Genomic DNA, 26,710 nt, shown 5'->3' with positions numbered 1-26,710 from the left:
TCGTTTCCTTCTTTCCAATACTCATACTTTTAATTTTTTCTTATGTTATTGCTTTGACTAGGATCTCTATATAATACTGAACAGAAGTGGTGATAGTGTATATACTCTGTATTGTTCCTGGTTGAAAGGGGAATCCATTTTCCCATTTAGGATGATGTTTATTATGGATTTCACTTGTGTGTGCATTTGTAGGTACCTTTTTTGAAGTTAAGAAAGTTCTCATCTGTTTCTAACATAGCAGCTTTCTCATGAATTTAAATTTTATCATGTGCCTTTTAAATACTGTTGGATTCCTTTGATATTATATGTCCAAAATCCCTTACCTAAACCCTTGGGGTAAGCTATGTCTTAGAATTTGGAAATTTCTAGTTGTTAGCCAGAATGTACAGTACAAAAAATATCTTATTATATAACAGCCCCAGCAAACTGAGAGTCAGCACCCTGTACTCAAATACATTAACAGTTTTGTAGTGAATTATATAGATATTCCATCTAAACAATGATTTTAAGTAGTCTCACATTAGTTTGAATCAGGTTTTGCCAAAAAGAACAGTTCAAATCAGGCTGTGCTGCTAGGTTCTAAAAAAAACTTTTGATTTTCAGAGGTTACTAGACTTCAAAATTGCAGTTAAAAGTCTATGGACCTGTAAATTATGGTTCTTGCCTGTATACTCATAATTAAAATGGGACTATCATTTTCCTTTCTTATACCACCCCTGTGTGGTTTGAGAACAGGGGTGGGGAACCTTTTTCTGCCAAGGGTCATTTGGATATTTACATCATTCGCAGGCCATACAAAATTATCAATTTAAAAATTAGCTATGAAAAAAGCTCCTAGATTTACTGAATTTCGAGTCCTGCCTGCAGTTGCCCTGGCAGGGCCAGGCCAAATGATTTCACTGGCTGTATACAGCCTGTAGGCCGGACATTCCCCACCCCTGTTCTAAAATGACAGATGACTTCAGAGAATAAATTAAGGAATGTATTCTCTGCTTTCTATTTTCTGGAACAGTTTGTAGAACATTGAAATGATTTTTTCCTTGAGTCCTCTCCTGTAAAATTATCTGGGCCTGGTATTCTTGTGGCAAGATGTAACTAATGCCTCACAATTTAATAGTTACAGGATTGCCCGGCCAGGCGTGGCTCAGAGGTTGAGCATAGACCTGGGATCCAGGCGATCGGGGTTCGATTCCCGGTCAGGGCACATGCCCGGGTTGCGGGCTTGATCAATGACTCTCTCATCATTGATGTTTCTATCTCTCTCTCTCCCTCTCCTTTCCTCTCTCTGAAATCAATAAAGATATATTAAAAAACAAAAAATAGTTACAGGATTATTCAAAGCTTTCTAGTCCAGGTGAATTATATTTTTCTACAAGTTTACGTTTTTTTAAACTTTCAAATCTGTTGACAAAAAATTGTTGATAGTATTCTCTATTACCTTTTTAATCTGAGCTATCTGTCATTGTTCCCCTTTTTATTCTCAATGTTTATGTATGCCTTCTCTTCTTTCTTCTGATCAGTCTTGCCAGATGTTTGTCTGTTTTTCTAGTCGTCTTAAAAAAACCTCTAGCTTTGTTGATTTCTCATTTCGTTTCTGTACCCCTCTCACTTTAAAACTAAATGTGTACATCAGCCTCCTATCTATATTACCTGATGCCAATGACAGTCTCTTCCCACCCTACAACCTGAAGTCCAATCCAACTTTACTTACTGCCCAGGCCCTGTTTAACTAACTGATTTTGGATTTAAACTAGCTCTTCAGTTTAGCAGACTCATAAATGCAATGCTATTTCAAAATACCCTGAATTAGGACAAGTTTCCTATCATATCTCACCTTGCTTAGTCACAATTTTATGCCTCTGTACAAAAGAATTGCCTCATCTAGAATATATTTTCTCCTTCTTAAAAGCCAATCAACACACTTCATGAAGTTTTGTGAAACTAACCCCACACACTTATGGTTCTCTCACCCTATATTCTGTTAATACTTATATTTGAACAATACTATCATTAAATAGTATATATACTATTTTACTTAACAAATTTACCATGCGCCAAGAATACTGAATCAATACGAACTTACTTCTCATAACAGCTCTAAGTATGACTGTTTTGGTTTTCCTAGATGGAGGTACAGAGAAGTTACAAACTTACACAGCTAGTAAGTCCCCGAAGTCTGGCTCTAGACCATATGCTCTTAATTATTATATTATGCTTCCTTAAATTGCTCTAATAGTACTTTTTAACCCTGCCCCAACAACAGGATATTGTTTCTCAAACTAACATTTAAGCTCTTTAAGGGATGCATGTCTTCAACTTTTTATACCCTTCAACAGCTTTTTTACAGACTTAAGCATGTTTTTAGTGAATGCTTACTGAATTGAAACAGGGCAAATTTAATTACTCAAGTTCAGCTTACACTATGAAAATAATTTTTAGGCAAATTAAGCTGCAGTAAAGTGCTCCAGCCTTTCTGTAATGCTTAACACACTCTCTCTCTATATATATATACCATGAATAACTGTTAGCCATAGAGAGAACCAAGGCATTTCACTGTGCATATATAAATACAAAGCCCTAAAATATAATTACAGTACAAAACTATATCTATGAAGTTGCACTGTAATCTATGTTTATCTTTTGAAGACCATAAGTCCAGAAAACAAACATTAAAGTGACACCAATTTTAAAAATTACTTGTAGATCTAAAAGCTTCTAAAGTATCATTTCTCCAACTTTCTTAGAGTTCCAATATCATAAGTAACAGATGAATCTATAAATTAAAACAATGTTATATAAAAGTGCAAGGAAATTCTCTCACAGCTCTAAGAGAAAGATAGCCGAGATTACTGTGAGTAAAATCAACAGAAAACAGATTAAGTACAAGTCAAAGCCAACTCACCACTTTAATACAAGCAAGGAAGACTGACATCAAATGAAAAGGGGAATATTATACAAAGCACTGAATCAAATATATGAACCATTTGCAAGTGTGGAGGAAGAGAACCTAGGTCTGATATTAATTCCCATTTATATCTGTGGCTAGCAATAATAATGAAAATTAAAGACGAGTTACTGTAATAAATGAATTTAAGATACCAATGATTAAAAATAGCACTTGTTTGATGTACTTCTAAAAAACCCCCAAACAACCCTGTGTTACTTAAATTATGACATGCCATCAATTGTTAGACACATCCAGATTTAAGAGATTTTAAAAAGTCAAAAAAATAAATAAATAAAAAGGATTTTGCAATCAATAAAATATAGTTAAGTAACTAGGTAGGACAAATAAGGTGAGAGGAGATCTAATTCAATTCAAGGAACATTATCATTAATAAACTAACTGGAATCAGGGACTACGCTAAAAGTTCGGAATATAAATACAAATTTGGCACATTCCTTTCCCTCACAGTGCTCATAGTTAGGAAATTAACAATGAAAGAGCTACAGTAATAATATCACCCCACTGAAATACTCATGCCTTTTGTACATTTATCCTAAAGAAATAATCCAAAAGGAACAAACTTTAAAGCAAATGAACTGGCCACCAACAAAAGCAAAATTTCAAACTTGGAAGCCTACCTATCTAGCTTTGATACAATTTGCTAAATAGAAAACAATGTAATGACTAGAAGTATAATTTGAAAGACTAAGGAGCAATATGGAAAAATATGACTAAGTGAAAAAAAAATATATGTATACACTGTAATTCCAACTAATAAAAATTAGGTATACTGGGAGAAAGATAAAAAGAACATTATTGGGACACACGTTTAAAATGTTCAAAAATATGTTCCAATAATGTTTTTATCTTTTTGAACACAGACTGTAGATTAAAAATATAGTAGTCGCCCCCTCCCACTATCCACAGCTTCCCTATAGACAGTTTCAGTTACCTTCATCAATCTTGGTCCAGAAATATGAAATGGAAAATTCCAGAAATAAACCATTCATAAGTTTTAAATTGTGCACTGAGTAGGGTAATGAAGTCTCTCACTATTCTGCTTCATCCAGCCCAAGACATGAATTACCTCTTTGTCCAGCATATCCCCACTGTGTATGCACCACCACGTTACTCACTTATAGACAGTTATGTTAAAAGATCAACTGTCCCAGTATCACAGTGCTTATGGACATCAAAAAAACTCTTATTTTACTCAATAATGCCACATTCACATAACTTCGATTATAGCATACTATTATAATTATTCTATTTTATTACTAGTTATTGCTGTTAATCTCTTACTGTGTTAACTTATAAATTAGACTTTATCATAGGTATGTATAGGAAAAAACATAGTATATAACAGGATTTAGTACTATTCACTTTAGGCAGCCACTGGGAATCTCAGAATGTATCCCCCACAGGTAAGAGTACTACTGTAGTACTCTATCATTGTTAAATTTCCTGATTTTGGTATCTGTACTGTTGCTATTTAAAAGAATCGTCCTGTTCTTAGGAAGTACACAATAAAGTATTTAATGGTAAAAAAAAAAAAACACACACAAAAAAAAACACCCAAAAATACAGTATCTCCAACTCGATCTTAAAGGACTCAAAACCAAACAAACCACCACCACCACCACCACCACGCACACGCACACACACACACACAATCACACAGCTCAAGCAAGTAGGACAAAATGTAAACAGCTGGCAAATCTCAGGAAAAGGTATACAAGAGCTTTTACTCTTCCTGCAAGTTTTCTTTAAGTTGAAATTGTATCAAAATAAAAAGTTAAATAATAAGTCAGAAAAGAAGAAAGCCATTATCTGAAATACAGAATACACTGGAAGGAATTGCCAGTCAACTGAATGAAGCAAAGGATCAAATCAGTGAACTAGAAGACAAAATAGGAAAAAAAATCAATCAAAACAGAAAAAAGACAAGATAATTAAAAAAGCAAGATAGTTTAAGGGAACTTTGGGACAACACGAAACATAACATCTGCATCATAGGGGTACCAGAAAGAGAAGAAAGCGAGCAAGGGACAGAAAACCAGTTTAAAGAAATAGTCACAGAAAGCTTCCCTTGGCCTGGTGAAGGAAAATGTCACACAAGTTCAGGAAGCACAGAGTCCCAAACAAGATAAACACAAAGAGACCCACACTGCTTTAGCCGAGAAGGCTCAGTGGTTGGAGAGTCGGCCCATGTAGACTAAAGGGTCCCTGGTTGAATTCTGGCCAAGGGAACGTATAGTGGTACCGCAGTTTTCAAGCATCTCCACTGACGAACATTTTGGTTTACAAATGCAGTAAACCCAAAGTAAATGCTTCAGTTTTCGAACACACCTCGGAAGTCGAACATGCCACAGGGCTTCCACTGAGTGCAAGATCCTGAGGTCTAGCTGTCGGCTGTTGATCCCTCGGTTTTCCAACGTTTCAGAACCCGAATGGTCTTCTGGAACGGATTACATTAAAAAACCGAGGTACCACTGTACCTTGCTTGCAGGCTCCATCCCTGGCACTGATAAGGGCCCTTGCGGGAGGCAGCCAGTCGATGTGTCTCTCTCTCACACTGATGTTTCTCTTTCTCTCTCTCTCCTTCTCCCACTCTCTCTGAAAAGCAATGGAAAAAAATATCCTCAGGTGAGGAGAGACCCACACCAAGACACATCATAATTAAAATGGCCAAGATTAAATACAGAAAGAATCTTAAAGGCAGAAGGAAAGAAACAGATACCTACATGGGAGTTCCCATAAGGCTGTCAGCTGATCTCTCAACAGAAACACTTTAGGCCAGAAGGGATTGGCATGAAGTTTTCAAAGTAATGAAAAGAAAGAACCTGCTACCAAGACTGCTCTATCCAGCAAGGCTATCATTTAAAATCAAAGGGAAAATAAAGAGCTTCCCAGACAAAAGACTAAAGGAGTTCATTACCACCAAACCAGCACTGCAAGAAATGCTAAAGGGACTGTTTTAAGAAGAAATAGAGAGAGGAACATAGCATATAAAAATGGCAATAAACAAGTACCTATCAATAATAACCTTAAGTGTACATGGATTAAGTGTGCCAATCAAAAGACATAGGGTAGTCGAATGGATAAAAAAGCATGACCCATATATATGCTGTCTACAAGAGACCCTCTTCAGAATAAAGATACACACAGGCTGAAAGTGAAGGGATGGAAAAAAATATTCCATGCAAAATGCTGGGGTAGCAATCCTTGTATCTGACAAAATAGGCTTCAAAACAAAGGCCATAACAAGGGACAAAGAAGGTCACTACATAATAATAAAGGGATTCATTCAACAAGAGAATATAACCATTATAAATACACAGGGTGTCCCCCCCCAAAATGTATACACACTTTAACAGCTGTGTGTAGCTTAATTTTGAAAATAAAATGTATTTTAATAAACAATGACTTTATAATTCAAAGTGGTGTTGTGTATACATTTTGGGGGGACACCCTATGTATGCACCCAATATAGGTGCACCTAATATACAAAAATAATTTTTCTGGACTTTAAGGGAGAGATCGAAGGCAATACAGTCATAGTAGGGGACTTTAACACCCCACTGTCATCAATGGATAGATCTTCCAGATAAAATATCAATAAGGAAACAGCGACCTTAAACAACACACTAGATCAGATGGATTTAATTGGTATCTACAGAACATTTCATCCCAAAGAAGCAGAACATACATCCTTGTCAAGTGCACATGGAACATTCTCAAAGACAGACATGTTAGGACACAAAAGAAGTTTCAATACATTTAAGAAGATTGAAATCACATCAAGAATCTTCTCCGACCACAATGACATGAAACTAGAAATCAACCATGATTAAAAAAACCCTCAAAAATATTCAAATACATGGAGGCTAAATAGCATGTTATTAAACAATGAATGTATTACCAATGAGATCAAGTAAGAAATAAAAAATTACCTGGAAACAAGTGAAAATGAACACACAACCACCCAAAATCTATGGGACACAGATAAGATCACACAGAGATGGAAGTTCATAGCATTACAGGCCTACTTCAAGAAGCAAAAAAGATCTCTAGTAAACAACCTAAGCCTATAGCTAAAAGATCTGGAAAAAGAACAGTAGGAAATGGTCAAAGTAAGTAGAAGAAAGGAAATAATAAAGATCAGAGCAGAAATATATGACATAGAAATTAAAAAAACAATACCAATACAAAAGATCAATAAAACCAAAAGCTGATTCTTTGAAAGGAGAAACAAGACTGATGAACCTTTAACCAGACACATCAAGAAATAAAGAGAGCAGACCCAAATAAATATAATCAGAAATGAAAGAGGAGAGCTAACAACAAGTATCACAGAAATATAAATAATTTTAAGAAAATATTAGGAACAACCATATGCCAACAAAACCTGGGCAAAATGGAAAAATTCCTAGAAACATACAATCTTCCAAAACTGAATCAGGAGGAAGCAGGACACCTGAATACATCAATAACAACTAATGAAATCAAAGAAGTAATAAAAAAACCTTACAGCAAACAAAAGCCCTGGACTGGGTGACTTCACAGGTGAATTTTACCAAACAATCAAAGAACCAACACCTATCTTCCTCAAACTATTCTATAAAAATTTAAGAGGAGGGAAGACTTCCAAGCTCTTATCATGAGGCCAAGATTGTCCTCATACCAAAACTAGATAAGGACACAACAGAGAAAGAAAATTATAGGCCAATATCCCCGATGAACATAGATGCTGAAATCCTCAACAAATATTAGCAAACCAGATCCAGCAATATATTACAAAGATCATACCATGATCAAGTGGGATTTATTCCAGGGATGCAAGGTTGGTACAATATCCACAAATCAATAAATGTGACATATCACATAAACAAAACAAAAGATAAAAACCACCTGATCATATCAATAAATGCAGGAAAAGCATTCAATAAAATCCAGCACCCATTTATGGTAAAAAAAAAAACCTCTCATAAAAGTGGGAATACAGAGATCATACCTCAACATAATAAAGGCCATATATGAAAAACTTACAACCAACATCATATTCAATGGGCAAAAACTTAAAGTGTTTTCCTTAAGACCAAGAACAAGATAGGGATGTTTGCTTTCACCACTCTTATTCAACATAGTAGAAGCTCTAGCCACAGCCATCAGACAAAACGAAGAAATAAAAGGTACCCAAATTGGGAAGGAGGACGTAAAACTGTCTTTTGCAGATGACTTGATATTGTACACAGAAAACCCTAGACTCCACCAAAAAACTACTAGATCAAATAAATGAATTCAACAAAATTGAAGGATACAAAATCAACATCCAGAAATCAATGCCATTGTTACACATCAATAATGAACTATCAGAAAGAGAAACTAAGAAAACAACCCCCCAAAAATAAGGTACCTAGGAATAAATTTAACCAAGGAGATAAAAGACCTATAACTCAGAGAATTGTATGATGCTGAAGAAATTAAGGAAGGTACAAATAAGTGGAAGCATATACCGTGTTCATAGATTAGAAAAATTAACATCATTAAAATGTACATATTACCTAAAGCAATCTATAGATTCAACGCAATTCCTATTAAAATACCAATGGCATATTTCACAGTACTAAAATACTCTAAAAACTTATATGGAACCAAAAATGACTCCAAATACCCGCTGCAATACTGAGAAAAAACAATAAAGTTGGAGGTATCAAAACACTAGCTATCAAACTATACTACAAGGCCACTATAATAAACAGTTTGGTAGTGGCATAAGAACAGGCATATAGACCAAAGGAACACAACAGGGAGCCCAGAAATCAACCCATGCCTCTACAGTAAATTACTATTTGACAAAGGAGACAAGAGCATACAATGGAGTAAAGATAGGCTCTTCAATAAATGGTGATGGGAAAATTGGACAGACACATGTAAAAAAAATGAAACTAGACCACCAACTTACACCATACACAGGACTGAACTATAAATGGAAAAAAGACTTAAATATAAGTCATAAAACCCTAAAAACCCTAGAAGAAAACAGGCAATAAAATCTCAGACATCGGACTACAAACTGAAAAGCTTCTGCACAGCAAAAGAAACCATCAACAAAATGAAAAGAGAACCCACTGTATGGGAGAACGTATTCACCAATGATACATCAGATAAGGGGTTAATTTCTGAAATATATAAAGAACTTCACAATTCAACACCAGGAAGACAAACAATCCAATTTAAAAATGGGCAAAGGACCTGGAGACACACTTCCCCAAAGAGGACATACAGGAAAAAATGCTCAAGGTTACTATCATCAGAGAGATGCAAATTAAAACAAAAATGAGGTATCACCTCTCATTTGTCGGAATGGCTACTAATAATAAATCAACAAACAAGTGCTGGTGAGGATATGAAAAAAAGAAAACCCTTGTGCACTGTTGGAGGGAATGCAGACTGGTGCAGCCACTGTGGAAAACAGTATGGAGTTTCCACAAAAAATTAAAAATAGACTGCCTTTGACCCAGTGATCCCATTTCTGGGAATATGTCCTAAGAATCCCAAAACACCAATCAGGAAGAATATATGTACCCTATGATCATAGCAGTATTATTTAACAATGGCCAAGATCTGGAAACAGCCCAAGCACTCATCAGCAGATGAGCTGATAAAAAAAGCTATGGTACATTTTCACAGTGGAATACTACATGGGTATAAAAAAAGAGAAGGAACTTTTACCCTTTGTGACAGCATGGATGGACCTGGAGAGAATTACGCTAAGCAAAAAGGAACCAGATAAAGACAAATACCATATAATCTAACATGTGGAAGTTAATGAACAAAAACTGATAAACAAAATGGATCCGGAAGCATGGATACATGTTACAGACTAACTGGGGCCCAAGGGGCAGAGGGGTGGTGGTGACTGCATAAAGAAGGCAAAGGGGCCCTGGCCAGTTTGGCTCAGTGGTTAGAGCATTGGCTGGTGGACTGAAGAGTCTAGGGTTCGATTCTGGCCAAGAGCACATACCTCAGCTACAGGCTGGATACCTGGTTCAGGTTGGGGTACATGTGGGAGGCAACAAATTGATGTGGTTCTCTCACATCGATGTTTCTCTCTCTTCCTCCCTCTTTCCCTCCCACTCTCTCTGAAAATCAATGGAAAAAAATATCCTCGATGAGGAATAAGAAAAAAAATTAAATTAAAAACTATTAAATACAACTTTAATAGCATACATGTTTAGGTTTCTAACACGCTTAATACTATCAGATAAATTAGCATCTATTTAAAATACAACAGACAAAAACTTGCTATTTGGACAGAATTCTACAATTCAAACTTAAGAAACCTTTCTGCAAGTCTGTAGGCAGTATACCACTATCCACAAAGAAGTTGCCTGGAAAAGTTAATAAATTTCCAAGACTACAAATTATTAGTCTTATTGTACTGTCAGTATGCTTGAGTGAGATAGGTATATCAAATTAATATTGCAAAACCGATAGTTCAGAAAGGAGAAACAGACAAATGGGATGCTTACAAGGCCGAAAAGAACAAAATCACTTTATATCTGGGTTTTTATAAAAAGAATATATTCACCCAGAATTTTCATGCTGAAGAATATGAAATAAAACTACCCAAATAAGATAAAGCACAAATAAATTCAATACAATCAGTAACAAAAATTTGCCCTCACAAAATATTCAGAAAATTTTAAAGAGCTGATCATTTTATTTATTGAATGACATAAGGCACCTTAAGTTCTCACTATTGTCAAATCCATTATCTTTAAAAAAAAATTTTTTTTAAGGTAAAAACAAACATCTTTATAAACATTACTGGCCATAAATTAAACTTACCTTTTTATCTTCTTTTACTTTGTGGATTTTCTTCTTCATTTTCTTATCATCTAATTCCTGGTCTGAAGTGATTGCAGGATTATCAATACCACCTTTCCAAGTTTCAACAGGAGAAAGAAGTGGATCTTCTTCACTTCCACGATGTCTTCCTTTCCTTTTTGTTTTAGAAGTAGTGAAAGCCTCATCATCACTTGCATCTGAATGTGTTCGTCGATAGTATGACTTGGCTTTACTAAACAGGGTTTTAGATTTATATTTGTATTTTGAAGGCCTCCGTTCCCCATGACTTTTTGAGGTTCTATCAGAAAATCCATTTTCTTCATCTCCTTGGGTGTTATTTACAAATGAGTTTCGAATTTTAATCATGCGATTCTGAGTATCATCTGGGACAACATATATCTCATCAGAACAGCCCTTCTGTTTGAAAACTGTATCAGCGGGATCCGCATAGTTATCTGAAGGATCCATATCTTCAGGATGTGCCAAAGGCACCCGGGAAGTCTGTTTTCTTGGATTTTTACCAATACCAGCTTCAATTGTTTTTAGAAGGTTTGGATCCAGTTTCTTCACATTTGTCTTAGGTACAACTGGTTTAGGTTTAATAGGTGGAGGCACTTTATGGTTGCGTTCATGGTCATGACAGTTGGGAGTGCTATGAATAGGATATTCATTTCCTTCCAAATCTAATCTATATCTAGAACGGTCACTAGGCGTTGGAAGCAACTGTACATCATCCCCAATTGGACTATAAGGAGGTGGTGCTTCCGTATCATCATCTGAATCAGGGTAGTTGTTATAGGGAAAACAGTCTCTGGGAGATGGTAGAAAAACATCCTCACTTTGATGGGTTGATTCCCTTGTGTTATCAGATAAATAGGAATTTTCTATCATATTTTTTTTCTCTAGAACATCACTGAAGAAGAGTGTAAAGACCTCAGTCTGCCGATGATACTGAGATAAAGAATATAATGCTGTAAATTTAGCAGTGATCTCAGTTGCAATGTGTTCTCCTTCAGTCATTAACTCCTTGATGGCCTCATTTTCAAAAAAATCTGCTTGGCTGTCTGTAACTGCCACCAGCTGTACAGGAATGGTGTCCTGAACTTCTGATAGAAATGCTCGAAGCATTCCCATTGATGCTTTCCGTTTGGCAGAATATACTAATATATATCCATGAACAAGTTCATCTTTCCTTACTCCAATTGAAGAATGATATGATAATATTGTGATCTGTATTCGCCTCCTTTTCTCCCCAATGATTTTATCAAGCATTAGGGAATTATTCTGTCCAGCTTGAGCAGCACTACAAGAATGAGAATCAAGGAAGGGTGAAAGAATAAGATCCACACTAAATGGATCACCACACATGGCACACATGACAATTCTCAAGTCAGCTTCTGATATATCCTTACTGGTGGGAACAGGACTCACCACATCTAAATTGTGTTTAACTGATTCTAATACTCCTCTTAGAGCTTGCTTTATTTGGGCTTCATTAAACTTACGAGGATATGTACCAGCAGGTACATCTACAAAAGGACACTGTAACTTGTTTGCCAACTGTTGTCCTTGGTGCCTGAGAATTGGTAGATTCTTACTAATAGAATCTCTCTGATTAGCCAGAATTAATGTAAATGGAAGATTAGCCATATATTTGTCTTTTCTGATCTGAGAAGCTTCAGTTCTTATTTTTCCAATAAATTCCCCAATAAAATTCAGTGACTCGATGGAATTAAATACACAGAAGCACCCATGCGGTTTAAAGGCGGCAGTCCATAACTGACTTAAAAAGTAAGGCGACTTGGCATCAACTGGTCGGAGATCAAGTTCATAAATTTTTCCATCTAAGGCATACTCATCATCAGTGGACTGTGTCCTTATCTCATTTGCTAGTTCTTGGGCAAGGCCATCCTTCCCTAAAATGAAAAGGTTAACTTTATCTATATTGGTACTATCATGATACAACCTTAAGCGACCATGATCCAACTGCAAAAGACTACTGGCAAGTAACTGCTCTACTTTAATGTCCATACAATTTTGGCCACTAAGACATGTTTCTTTAGTGGGATGATAAACAAACCCTATATGCTTAAGTAGAAGAGACTCCCTATCAGGTGCAAGTTTCTGTAAAGCTTTATATCTAGGTTCTTCACTCAAAACTGTATGAATTTCACTCATTTTATCTGAACTAGGTGTTGCATTAAGATCTAAATCATAAAAAAGTTCAGAATGCTCAAAAAGCATTTCCTGAAACTCTTCTTTGGCTTTTTCAACTATTTCTCGCTGATGCCTACTATACACCTCTTTGCTATCAGCCTCTGTAATGTACTTGAAGGCTTCATCCTCCATAACAAAGCACATAACTTCCTCCCATGGCTGCCCAGGTGAAATGAACTGAATTTTTTCCAAAGTCTTCTTGAATTTTTCCTTCATTTCCACCCTCCTCTTCTCTGATATTAGATGTTGCACATGGTTCTGGTAGACTTTTTCAGCTTCTAAAGTGCTCAGGAGGTCAAATGGGATTCGCCTATCATTAATTTTGTCTATATGGTCAGTTTCATCCCAAGGTGTTTTTTCTAGCACCACAAAACATAACTGAAAATCTGCTCTCTTTTCCATTAACTTCAAAGCTTCTGACCAATTCAAATGTTCAATCTCTTCCAGATTTGGCAAAAGAGTATTAAAAGCTCTTGGTAAGGTATTTATATATTCTTCTCTCCTTTTTCTTATATGTTCCTGTTTAAGTTGTTCTATGTGTTTTGAGAACGTATTTCTGGCCTTTTTTGTTCCTTCTAAGTTGATGTATTCTTCATAATCAGGATGATTTTTTAATTTATTACTAACAGTTTTCCAAGTTGCATGATAATCTCTCACAGTCTGCACAAGTTTTTCAAACTTATCGGTTGCTGTGACAACAAGTTGTCTCTGCGTTTTAAAAGCATCCAGATACGGTATAATTTTAGGTTTGCCACGAGTTTTATCCAACATTTGTACCAGTGCAGTGAAACATGTTTCAATGTTGACATTCAATCGCGCTGATGTTTCCACTACAAGAAGGTTCTTTTTGTTTGAAGCAAATGCCTGAACTTCTCTGAGATAGTGATCCACGCATTCATCACATTTAGTTGCTGCTATTATTACAGGTTTTTTTGATTTTGATAGTTGGACAAAAAGGTTATTCACAAATTTAAGTTGATCATCAAACTTCCTATTGCATCCCTGACTTACATCAATGCACAATAAAAATCCATCTACATTGAGCTTCCCTTCAGGCATTTGCTTCTGTTCAAAGTCTTGCTCCAAGCCTAGTTGATCAGTGCAAATGTACATTAGTTTTTCTGCTGACTGCAATTTAGAGGCAGCTGCACGTTTTATATACGGTTGTAAATTTGTACTCCGATGAGGCAAGAAAGTCTGGTCATCAATGAATTCTGTTTGTTCAATGACATGAATTTTGCATTCTACTCCATCTTCACCATTTAGTGTTATGTCACCCCAGTACAAAAAGTGATCATTGTTTACTACTCGTCCTCCAAAGTCAATGGTGCTGAGCACAGAAGTATGCTCTGGATAATATTCATCTGCTTTTGAGCGTACAAATCTATTGCACAAACAAGACTTTCCGACTCCACAGTTACCTTTGTCTTTTTCAGTCCCAGAGAGTCCAACTACACTGATAGTATAGGACGGGGGGCGAGGCTCTTTGTTTTTTGCCATCATAACTCTCTTCTCATGTCTCTACATTCATAAAGGTAACCAGATATACTTCTCATTCTGAAAATAAAATCATCTCAAAATATAGATCCTGAATTTCAGAACTATATTTGGTTCTTTGTATTTCCCTCATTTTTGTGCAAAGGTCTTCAGGATCAAATGGATCATCTTCCTAGAAAGGGGGAAAAAAGAACAACTCTTAATTATGAATTACACACATTAAGTTATATACATATTAAAGATGTTCATAACAAAGCACATACCAGTTAACAACGTTACATGTATTCTAAGAAATCACCATAAAGAGTCTACGGTTTATTGTTGGAAGTGTGAAATGACCTCAAAATTTAAGGCAATTCTAACAAAATAATACAAAATTCAGTACCTCACAAACTAGAATAAGCCCTTATTAACCACATGTGCATTCTGTCTCTACACTTTTCTATGAGTTTAAGGAAACAACTAGTTCTTTCCCCTCCCCTCAATTTTCCTGCCTTTTATGATTGGAGGCTGTGTTTGGTGATAATGAAAATGTACTAGCTGCCTTAACAACTTCCTCACAACCTTTAAAAACAACCTGCTTTCTAACCTGGTTCCTCAAAACTTGTTCCTTAAAATGAAATTTCAGCCCTGGCAGGTGTTGCCCAGTGGTTAGAGCATTAGCCTGTGCACAGAAGGGTGGTGGGTTTGATTTCCAGTCAAGGGCACGTATCTGCAGGCTTGATCCCCGCCACCTGCCCAGCCACACACACACACACACACACACACACACGCACACACACACACACCCCAATCCAGCGTGAGTGCAAATAATGACAATATTTAACTAGATCAATGGTTCTCAAACTATCTAAGGTGAAGGACTAATTTTTATTTCATATCTATAAGCTCACTTTTGTAAAATAAGTAACATTTTTTAAAAATCTAAGCCCCAATTTCTTAATAGATTTAAGAGACATAAAATTGTTTCTAAATGCTCTTGATTTCTGCATTTATTTCCTCTTAGAGTAGTTACAAAGAGCTCATAAACCACATTTTGAGCAGTACCAAACTAAAGAATTTTAAGACTATACATTCAAGACAATCTTTTAGAAGCACCTTATATACAATCAACATTAAATAACTTTTAAGAATTCCATATAATTTAATTTAGGTTATTTATGTGGAAGTAATGAATCAATGAATCAGTCTCTTATAAAATCTTACTTGGAGATTTCTTCACATTCTTTTGAGGCTGAATAAAAAGCAATACATCATTTCCACCACATGAAAATTTTACAAGATAGGGAAAATATTCAGTTCTGTACACCAACATACATGAAAATGATCTGTAACCCAGATAAAATAAAGAATATAAAGAACATGAAGAAAAAAAATAAGGAAAAACTACAACCTGGCTCCCAATGCCTGGCTTCTCCATTGACCTCAATTTCAAGTAAACATCTACTCAGATTATTCTGAATATTTGCTATACTAACAACTAATGGTAAAGAGAAACTGATCTTAAAATTTAAATTTTTGACATATCAGGCAAAATATTTAAAAGTAAAATTTTAGCCTTATTCTTGTTTAGAAGTTTATCCTATTAGCCTCAACTAAATACTAATTTTAATACCAGCCATATGATATTCAAACAAAATGTTTACTAGGTTTACTTTTGTAATAAATATTACTATGTTGAAGGAGCAACAAAAGAAAGAGAAAACAAGTAAATAGAACTGATTTCAAATAGGACTATTACTTCCTAGTTTATAACAGTAAAACTCTAAACCTCTTGAGACACCTATAAAATGGGGCCACATTACCTATACAAATTTAGGAACTAAATAATTTTTTTAAATGTTAAGTGCCAAGCAAACAAATGATGCTTAATAACTGTTCATTTGATTCTTAAATCCCAGGAAACTGTTGAAGATTTATAAAAAATTATGTGATCAGACTTGTGACTTAGAAATATTTATCTGGCAGCATATTACCCAATAACTATAAGTAATTATGACAGCCCTATCCAATCCCATTAACTCGTTTGTTTTTTAGTAAAAATTTTTTAAAAATCTTAATTTGTAATAAAAAGGGAAATTCGTTTGCGATTACAGCACAATGATCCCATAGCTAACAATTAAGAAAAAAATCAAAAACAGTAGAATATGAGGTCTATCTTTCCTTTCCTTCTTATTAGAAAAATGAACTGCAGACGACATACTTTAAAATGTACATCAAAATAAAACATATCTAGCACTAGCCAGTTTGGCTCAGTGGTTAGAACTTCGGCCCTCAGAGTGAAGGGTTTTGGGTTCAATTGTGATCAAGGGCACGCACCTCAGTTGCAGGCTTGATTCCAGGCCCTGGTTGGCAGCCAATGTGGGAGGCAACCAATAGTGATATCTCTCTCATTCTCTCTCTCTGAAAAGCAATGGAAAAAATATCCTTTGGTGAGGATTAAAGAAACACACATATCTACTGATTACTTTGGGGAAACACTAGAACTACATATAGCCCTTTATTAAACAATTATCTATTCTGAAAACTAAGAGCAATTCAAAGACAGGTAAGACTGTCCCCTGCCTCCCACAGTTGAAGAGACAAAGTTGTTAACAGAGCAGTTAACAATGCAATGTCATATGGACCTGAGTATTACGGAAGTTTTTCAACTATAAATCAAATGCCAGTCATACCTTTATTAATGTTTCTTATATGTGTTTATCCAAACACATTAAACCTCATTTCTACTTTCCTATAAAATAAACCTCAAAATACTGAGATACTTTGGTATTTTAAGTTACAGTGTAAGAGCAGAAACAAAACAAAACACTATCACAAAATGTATTTTAAACGTTTCAGAAAGGGTCTTAAAATTAAATGAAGATGAGTGGAGTCATGAAGTCATCACCCTTTCATTGGTCACTGAAAACTGCAAGCCTTTTTATCTAATAGAGAAATAAAACTCAATTATATTGAGGATAAATTTTAATACTGAGGCTTCAACACACTGCAATTAATTGGACAGCAGTAGTCTCTGAATCATGAATATAAAGTTTAAATTAAAAGTTAGGCTTGCATGACATATATGGTTTTCACAGCAAATTCACAATAAAATATCAATTAGATACAGTGAGGGACATCCATGTCCTCCTTTCTAGCAATGTTATCAGGCAGGCTACCTGCTGTTATTTTGAAGTCAGCTCCAGAGATTATGTCATGAGTCACCATATAGTGATTTTCGAACTATGGTGGAAAGATTCTTTCACCTAGAGGTGGGAAATATTGGGCAAACTGTTGTGCTCTCCTTTCAACTCTCTCTACAGAGCAGTACTTTCTTTACCTGATTTACAGATTTACTTAACTCAGAAGCTTTAGTTTAGAAGTGTTTTCAGATTTTAAAAATGTTTGAAAAACCCTAGACTAAAAAAAATTGCTATCACCCTAACCTCAGAAATATTTTGCCAATTGTTTAGGTTTGAGTATGGCATTACCATCTCATGGGAGAAAGACAGCTTTCATGAGGTTGGCTCTAATAGGTTATAAGGGCATTTAATTTCAAACACTTATAAATACATGAATTATCCACTGGCCTTCAGCATCCAAGTCAAAATTGCCCTCCATCAACTAACCAAGGTAGTTTTTCTTCTACACTTGAGAAAGAATCCACTGGGTTTTCTTTGTGCTTCCCACTAATAAACTAATGGTCAATGCCTACATGCTGGATACTTATTTTGAAAATTCCTTTCAAATATATTTAATAGTAATATTTATGTCAATCTGTTCATGTATTTTCCACTTTTAATGTAACTTTAATATAACTTGTTCTCATTTTCTTTTAACTTCTAGCATCATGCTTATTCTTACTCATGAAGAAACCAAAAGTAGTCTTTTGATAACCAATCTTTAAGCATTAGAACATTTGTTATTAGGTTTTAATATTTTGCAATGCAGTTTCTCATTTGCCTTTAGATAATCTTATTTCAAGGAAATGTTTACTATCCTTAGAGAAATTAATGACAACAAATAATTTGAGTAAAACTATCTTACAACTGTCTGCTGAAATGAAAGTATCCCTACAACTCAGTTTTCTAAGATATTTTTACTAAGCCATTCAAACATAACATACTCCTTTTAATGGAGTTTTAGTAACACAAAGTGGCTTTCTGCAAAAAAAAAATGTTTTTAAAGTTCTACAAGGAATCTAGCTAGGAAACTGGAAAAAAAAAAAAGATTCGTAGTAATTCTGGATTTAAACTAAATTTTTGTTTGTACCTTTCCACAAAACTGTTGCATTCATTAATAAAAGGTATAATTTTAAAAATATTTTAACCCTTGAAGTTATTATAGTGTCAGGAAATTCCTACTGGCTCTCTAAAATATATCCAGAATCTATCACTTCTCACTACTTTTACTGCTATTACTCTGACCATCATCTCTGGCCCTTAATTATTCCAAGGCTTCTAAACTAATTTTCCAGCTTCCACTCCTGCTCCCCTCCCACCCTAGTTTATTCATATCAGAGCAGCCAGAATGTTCCTTTTAAAACATAAGTCAGAGCCTCCCATTCTTCTGCTCAAACTCTCCAGTGGCTCCTAAAAGTGAAAAACAAGTCCTTTCAGATCCACCTTCTCCAACCCTCTTTCTCCCTGACCTACTCTCATACTATTTGCCCCACTCTCCTTCTGCTCCAGTCACAAGGAACACTGAACTGTTCCTTGAAACATTAAGCATGTTCCTGCTATTGCACCTACTTTTCCCAATAACCCCCACCAAGCTTGCTTAACTCCTTATCTCCGAATTTACTATATAAATTACCTCTTTATTACTTGTCATTAACTCTATCCCTTTCCCCACCCCACTTCAGGTTTAATAAAGATCCACAAAAGCACATATCTTTATTTCATCAATACATCCCAAGAGCGTAGAACAATGTCTCTTACATAGCAACTACTCAATAAATGCATAAATCCTAATAAATCTTGGCAAACAAAAAAGCAAAGCATGTTATGTTTACAAAATATGTACTGTAATTTATTAATCTAAAAGGTTTTCTAAAGGTATTTATGGAGGAAATATACATATATTTTAAGGTCCCAAAAATTTAGTAAAAAATTAAGCCACCAGAATGAAGACTATGATCTGAAACAATGTATTCAGCCAGAACAATCATCTCATTTTTATATTTTGACACAAACGTCTTTAAAATCACAAACATTTATTATAGGAAATTACATTTTCAAGACCTAATCACACAGAAAGGAGTTTTTAATTACGTGCCCTATCTTCTTTAAGTCAAATAAATAAATAAAATATCCCTTATATAAACACACATTCAAGAGAGAAGACCTAAGCCCAAAGATTATCATATATCCTACAATCTTAGGTAAATTTATCTAGAATAGTTTAATAATAAAAATGTCAACTGGTATGAATGATGAACATGGCAGAGTATCAATTTACTGTTATTTTTCTTATCTTCATTTCCATTGACAAATTTATCAATGCTGTGAAAAATTTGACGAGGAAATGAAAAAGCCACTTTAACATATATAAAATAGCTTAGTAATTAAACAATGTAATACCTGTAGGAGAGTCAATCATATTCCATAATATTTTCTTTGACCAAAGTACATAAGTACACAATCTTAAGGTTGAAAGGAACACTAAAAAAGTCATCATCCCTATGAATTAGTCTTTAGACAAGATTACTATCAGATGAAAAGAGAATCTATTAAAAATTTCACCAATTTATGTAATAACTAAATAACATGGAAGCATTTCTTGGAAGAATTTAGGATTAAAATGTTAGGAGGAAGATTTTCTGTTTGTTTTTTACCATATTCCCAGCACCCAGAACAGTGCCTGACACACACTGGGCGCTCAAATATTTGATGATTATTAAACGAATGACTCTCTAGACTTAGATCCTAAACCACCAGGCAATCTTGAAGTCATAGTTGTAGTCACAATTAATAACAACAACAACAACAAAATTACATACTGCTATGGGCCTATCAAGTCTAATATAGCAGAATATTTCTTATAAAAAGTCCAGGGTTTCCCCCCCCCAAGAATTACAGTCTGCTCATTAACACAAATTATGGGTCTATAAATAGTAAGCCTGAAGGCTCAATGGAAGTACTTCCAGGAGGATCCAAGCATGCAGTATTCTGGAAGCTTCCCAAGCCCCAGTCAGCAAAAGTAATTCTGCTTTTACCCATTTTTACCTTTTAATATTTCAAGTATTTACAGCATTAAAAAAAAAAAGTTTCCCTTAGCAAAATATTTGAAAACCAATAACCTAAACCATTCCCAAACAGATTAACTGCCTACCCTATTATTTAATCAACACTTTCTTCTAACAACAGGTTGTGTCACTGAGGCAGGCCTTGGTGTGAGTTATTCTAAACTCTTCCTAAACCATTTCCTTATTCTGTGGTGAAAACAGGAGAACCAAAGGTCATTTCATTTTTATCAACCTATGTAAACAACTCATTAAGTATTTACTGGGCTTAGCTACTATCTGCTTAGCTTCATGTCAGAGGTTTTGCAGGTACAAAGGTATGTACAGAGAACTCCACTAAACCAGTGCTATGACTATGCTCACCTCCCTTCCAGGGTCTGAGTCCTTTTTCCTCACTCTGGAGAACTGAGAAGTGGGGGAAAGGATGTAATCTGATATTCAATACTGCAATGCTGTAGAGGAGGGAAACCATTATTTTCATAATACAAACAGCATTAGGTAAGGTTTAACAATTTAATACTTAAATGAACGACCATAGTGTGTTTACGGACACTAAATCTGAATTTCATATAATTTTAACATATCCCAATATATTTCTCTTTTGTTTCCTTAACCATTTCAAAATGTAAAAAGCCATTTTAAAAAAACAGACAAAAGGGCAGACTTGGCCCAGAGGCCATAACCTGCAGACTTCTAAATTTTAGTGATGAGAAAGGATTTGAGTGAACTTTGAAAAATAAAATTTCTATTTAAAACAGAAGTCATTCCAGGTAGAGCAGTAGAACACAGTTGCCATGTTGAAAAGTAGAGACATTTCTTATTTCTAAAGATATGACTACAGAGGGTCCTCAAGGGCAAAAAGGAATTAGACCTTGTAGTAAGAAACAAGTAGAACACAAAACTCAACAAATGGACAAATATTGGAGGCTTTTAAGCACCTGAACTATTACAGAACTGAAAGAGCACACCTAGACAAAGAGAGTTTAGTGACCAGCTGTATCAAAAACAAAGACAAGTCAATGTTTCTTCATGAGAAAACTCATCGGTTTTAGCAGTAAGTGGTGGTTATCACTTGAGTTTCAGGTAACTATTTCTGAAGACAAATGAAAATACAGAAATGAAATGAGGCAAGGTCAAGATTAGTAACACAAGTAAAGATCATAAACTTTAGAAAAAATTAAGAGACCATTTAATACTCAAAAGAAACATCCAAAGGGCTACACATACTCAGTTAATAAAGAATAGACATCTGGACCTTTCAATTCCCCAGATCATAGGAATGTTAATTTTCCATTAGTTCTCTAGTCAACCAAAATAAAAAATAAGTAAACAAAAAGATATTATCTGAGCTCTGAAAGGGTAAGTGTAGAAGGAAACAAAATTTTGGATCAACAGGAAGAAAATGAACTGTACTATATAAGAAGCCAAGGTAGGAGTTTTTCCAAGGCTGTTTAACAATGCCAAATACGGCAAAGAAAATATGTAGTAATACAAGCATTATTTATTTCTCCATCATTCCTTCTATCAATATTGTGTTAATACTTTTCCCCAAATCTCTCAATTTGACTCATAAGGTACAAACTGATGCTCTCGCACTTTAACCTTACATTTTCCCCTCACTTGCCCATCTATCCTGCACTTCCCTGTGCTTTTGGTCCAGTGTCACTAACTTAGCCTAAATGTCTTTTTTTCCTTACTTATCCCAATCCTATGAAACTTCCAAATGTTCTCTCTTTTATCTAAATTCCTCAAGGCCAATTTTTAAATCAGTATGTACTGCCTTGTATATGATTTTTCTATTCTGCCTTGAACTAGCATTTAACTATTCCTAAATTGTCAAACTCCCCAACAAAGCTATAAGCCCTTTTAAGGAGCAATAGTTAATATTTCCTTATATCACTTACAGTGCCCAGCTTAATAAAATATTGATCAGGGATAATAAAGTAGGCTAAATCTAATATGAAGCTAGAAATATGAATATTCACTTTTTACTCTTAATTCTTCATAATGAGGAGCTTGAGAATCTAATCAAGTAACACATATGTCATATTTAACCCTAAAATTACTGTTACGCTTAACTTTCCAAGTAATAGTTTTATTCTAAGGAGCAAAACACACAGACATGACCAAACATTAACAACCTATTTTATTTGACTGCAAGTATTGCGGACAGTCAACTTCCGAAATGCAATGAAAGACGACCAACCTTGTTTACTGTCTCTCTTACATTCAAACTTCTGCAGTTAAAATATTCAAATTCAAATTTTTCTTCTTCCGTTAAAGGATTCCCAAAGAGGCATTGAGAGAAATAGTTGTTTTCTTCTACATCTTAGTACTTGTAAACTATTTACTCCTATAATTATAGCTAACTACCTCTTCAACTAAAGTCTGAGTTACACCATCCCTAATTTATAAAGGCCAGGCACACAGCAAGTGCTAAATAAAGGTAATCTGAATTAATGAATAACAAATCAGGGGCTTTCAAATTTTTTAATGCAGATTTCTTTTTTCAAAAGAGTTCTTATATTTAATTACAATACTTTTAACTTACAAAAACAGAAGCTGCCTTTGTTTCAGAGGATGGGTTGTTAAAGGAAGTCTCAAGACACCCAGGAAAAATAATAAGAGGCCCAAGGAACAGAGTCAGAAAACCAGTTAAAGTTGAATTTAAAATTCTTACCATTATAACCCTGGCCACTTTGGCTCAACGGTTAAGAGTGTCAGCCTGCAGACCCCGGCTCCAGTAGGGGCCCCTGTGGGAGGCAACCAATAGATGTGTATGTCTCTTACATGATGTGTGTGTGTCCCCTGCCTCCTCCCTCCCTTCCACTCTCTCTAACAGTCAATGGAAAAAATGTCTTCTAGTATTAACCAAAAACAAAAATATTTTTAAATTCTTACCACTATAACTATTTTTCTTAATTTCTAATTTGGCTTTTCCTGGCTTGATAAAACGATATAGATCCACCTTTACTTACACAAATAGGAGCTTGTTTATTCAAATCACCAAATGATGGATCACTGTATCAAAGTTTCTGCAGTTCTTTAAAAACTAAATTCCCCTGGTATACTTTACATGCATTTCACAAGCATTTTTTAGGAACACAGACATTAATGAAACAGAACACTACACAACGCTTCTTCTTCAATCAATTATATTATCTGCATACCTTCATGGTGTATAAAGAAAAAAATCATGGGTCTTACAGCCCAAATAGATAGCTTAAAGTAACAGCTATGAAAACTGAATTCATGGCAATTAAAACTTATTCTGTAGCTACCAAAAAAATCTCTATCATGCCATTTCATATTTAACAAGTGAATACTAATGGCAACACTTTACCTTAAGTTCTGCTAATGTTGAAAAAGTAAGTTTAGTACAGTCTTCATGAGACATAAATTTTTTCTTCAATTTAAAAAAGTGAGTTACAAAACTATTATTGTAAGCTGTACCACAACTTCAATTCCAAAAAGGGAATCCAAATACAATACTTTACTCCTTAAAAACTCTTACCTTGCAAGGTCAAAATAATTTTCTCCAAAAGAGTAAGGGTACTAACTCTGCCTTTCAAACAGAAAAGGAGGGTGGGGGAAGGTGGCTGATTTTCAAAACATTTAGGATAAGTAACCACGTGACAGAATTAAGATAGTAATTTTGCAATACATTTTTTAAATTGCTAAGAGGGGTGCTAAAAATATGATAAAAATGTGAGAATTCTGTGGCAATGTTCTTACAATGTACAAAGAATGATAAAATAAGACCTGTTGAAGTGGGTTAAAAAAAATGTAGCTTACACATGACAACCGAATTGATTGTTATCTAGTGTCATCTGTGTCATCCTAATTTCTGCTTTAAGTCAATCAGATCAATAGTGTTATTTCTTGAAAGTTACATGCACAGGCATAACCAGCTTTCCAATCGTGTATGTTTAGTCATACATACTCCAAGGTCTATGTAAGTTTTTGGTGATATCTGCACTTACTGCTCTCTTCCTTTGCTCTACTATAAATACAAGAAACATGAGTCAATTACAAAGAATAATTATAAGAGCCAAAAATAAGAAAGCAATTTAAAATGGAACCAAAACCTTAGTCTGGAAACTGTCTAGTAGGTTACCTAACTATGATCTCTATGTATCTTAAAAATAGAGCAGTTTTATCATATTAAAGTCAAATAAACTGGAATTGACAATAAAACATTTCCAAACACATTTTACTAATATCTTACTTAACCAAATGTTTTTCCGAATAGTTGCATCTAGATCAAATTTTTGTTAGCAGAATCATTTTAAATGGAGATTTAGAGAAATATTCCCTTAAGTGAATGAGATCCTCAATGTCAATAAACACCGCTTAATATCCCGTCCAAACTGAATATTGGTTTCGGATTTAAGTGGAGCAGTCACCTGGGCCCCCAACACCTGTAGAAGGCAGCATAAGCAAAGATCAATAAATACAGCGAGGTGTTTCACTGTTTTACACCTGAACATTCTTTTAATGATACGTTTCCTACCTATCACAAAGGGAAAAGCAAATTATCACTGGGAATTTAAAGTTAAAAACGCGGGTACACACCATCTGCATGCCTACTGGGGTCTAGTTTTAAAATATTTAAATTCCCATCTATTAAGCTCGGGCCAAGGATGTCATATTGTAGAAGTATAACGTCTCCACTACAACTTTCTCGAAATTTTACTAAACGCCCTAATAGTTTGCCTTTACTTCCGAGCACCTTTCAGCTCCAGCTACACCCAGAGCCTACACCTCACTTGCATTTCTAATAACGCTGTAGAGGGAGGGTGTGAGAGAGTGTGAGTGTATTTCTGTGTGGATAGTGCGCGCGCGCTCCCGCGAGGTTCCCCACCCCCACCCTGATACTTTTCTTTAGTGGAAACAGAGGGAGAATCTAAAGACGATTATTCTAGCGAAAACTCAATAGCAAAGCCTCAAACCAGCGACAGTCAATCGACAGGACTCTGTGTTTTGGTTGCGCAGTGCAACTTCTCACACCGTACCCCGAGTTTTAGCGGCAGCAGGGAAATCGGCGGAGAGAACCCAGGGCGGAGAGGGGGAGACAGGGTAAAGTGAAAGGTCTGAGTCCCCTGAAGGCGCCCAAGTTTGCAACGAAGATCTTGTTTCCCCCAATATGCGCCCGCCCCCCGTCCCCCTTCCAGGTGGAACTCGTTAGCAGCAGCCCAGCCCACAGACAGCGAAACCTTTCTTTCCCCACGTACCATCCGAGACCAGGGCAAGTGAAAGCGACAGCGGAGAGCGGACGGCTGGCGGGGACGACGCGATCCCGGCCCCCGCCAGGCCTTCGCCGACCCCAGCCCGTCACCTGTGGAGAAAGCGCCCCTTCCCCCGGCCTCTCTGCCCTTCACGCCGACCGTATCCCTCCCGCCCCGCCAGCGAGGACGGCGCGCGGCGCCAGGTTTCCTCCGCGGCTGCGGGGCCCCAGCCCCTTGAACTGGTTACAACCGGCAGCGGCGACTGAGCGGGGCAGCCGGCAGCGGCGGGGTCCCAGGCGGGGCGGGGAGGGGGCGAGCGGGCAGGCCCAGACGAGCGGGGAGTGGGGGTGGGGGGTCGCAGGGTCCTACCTAACACCGTCGGTCTCCTCAGTCTCCTCAACGGCAGCGGCCCCGGCGGTGGCAGCGGCAGCGACATTCCTGGGGAGCGCTCCCGCCGCCGCCGCCTCCTCCTCCACTCTCTGCTCGCCTCTCTTCCCCAGCGCGCTCACCGAGCGCCGCGTCCCTTCAGCCACCTCCCCCGCGCTCCCCAACACACACGCCCCGAAACCTTAAGCCCTTACGGCTCCCGCTGCCGGGTAACCCACCCTCCCTCCCTCCCCGCCACCAGCGGCGGCCCCGTCCCTCCCCCCTTCCCCTGCTCCGGCCGCCGCGCGGGGTTCAGTAATGGCGGCCACTCAGGCTCCCTCACGCTGACGGATCTCTCTCCCTCTCTCCCTCTCT

General features: G+C 36.3%; 1 protein-coding gene across 3 annotated transcripts in view; it reads right to left on the bottom strand.

Moving 5' to 3' along the window:
• The window catches only part of ARHGAP5 (Rho GTPase activating protein 5), an 82,164-nt gene extending 55,720 nt beyond the window's left edge, over positions 1–26,444 (bottom strand). For 2 of the 3 annotated variants that reach the window (XM_087823365.1, XM_087823379.1), the window contains exons 1-2: positions 26,339–26,444; positions 10,802–14,687 (exon numbers count right to left, since the gene is read on the bottom strand). In XM_087823365.1, coding sequence (XP_087679491.1) covers positions 10,802–14,521 — 3,720 coding nt within the window. In that variant the 5' untranslated portion in view covers positions 14,522–14,687; positions 26,339–26,444. Of the gene's footprint in view, positions 1–10,801; positions 14,688–21,104; positions 21,194–26,338 lie in introns of all 3 variants that reach the window. The other variant, XM_087823374.1, reaches the window with a different exon arrangement.
• Positions 26,445–26,710: the final 266 nt, after the last annotated feature.

The sequence above is a fragment of the Miniopterus natalensis genome, chromosome 1 (genome assembly GCF_054644295.1).
Source record: "Miniopterus natalensis isolate mMinNat1 chromosome 1, mMinNat1.hap1, whole genome shotgun sequence".
Lineage (NCBI taxonomy): Eukaryota > Metazoa > Chordata > Mammalia > Chiroptera > Miniopteridae > Miniopterus > Miniopterus natalensis.
This window is presented reverse-complemented; position numbering and strand designations above follow the sequence as displayed.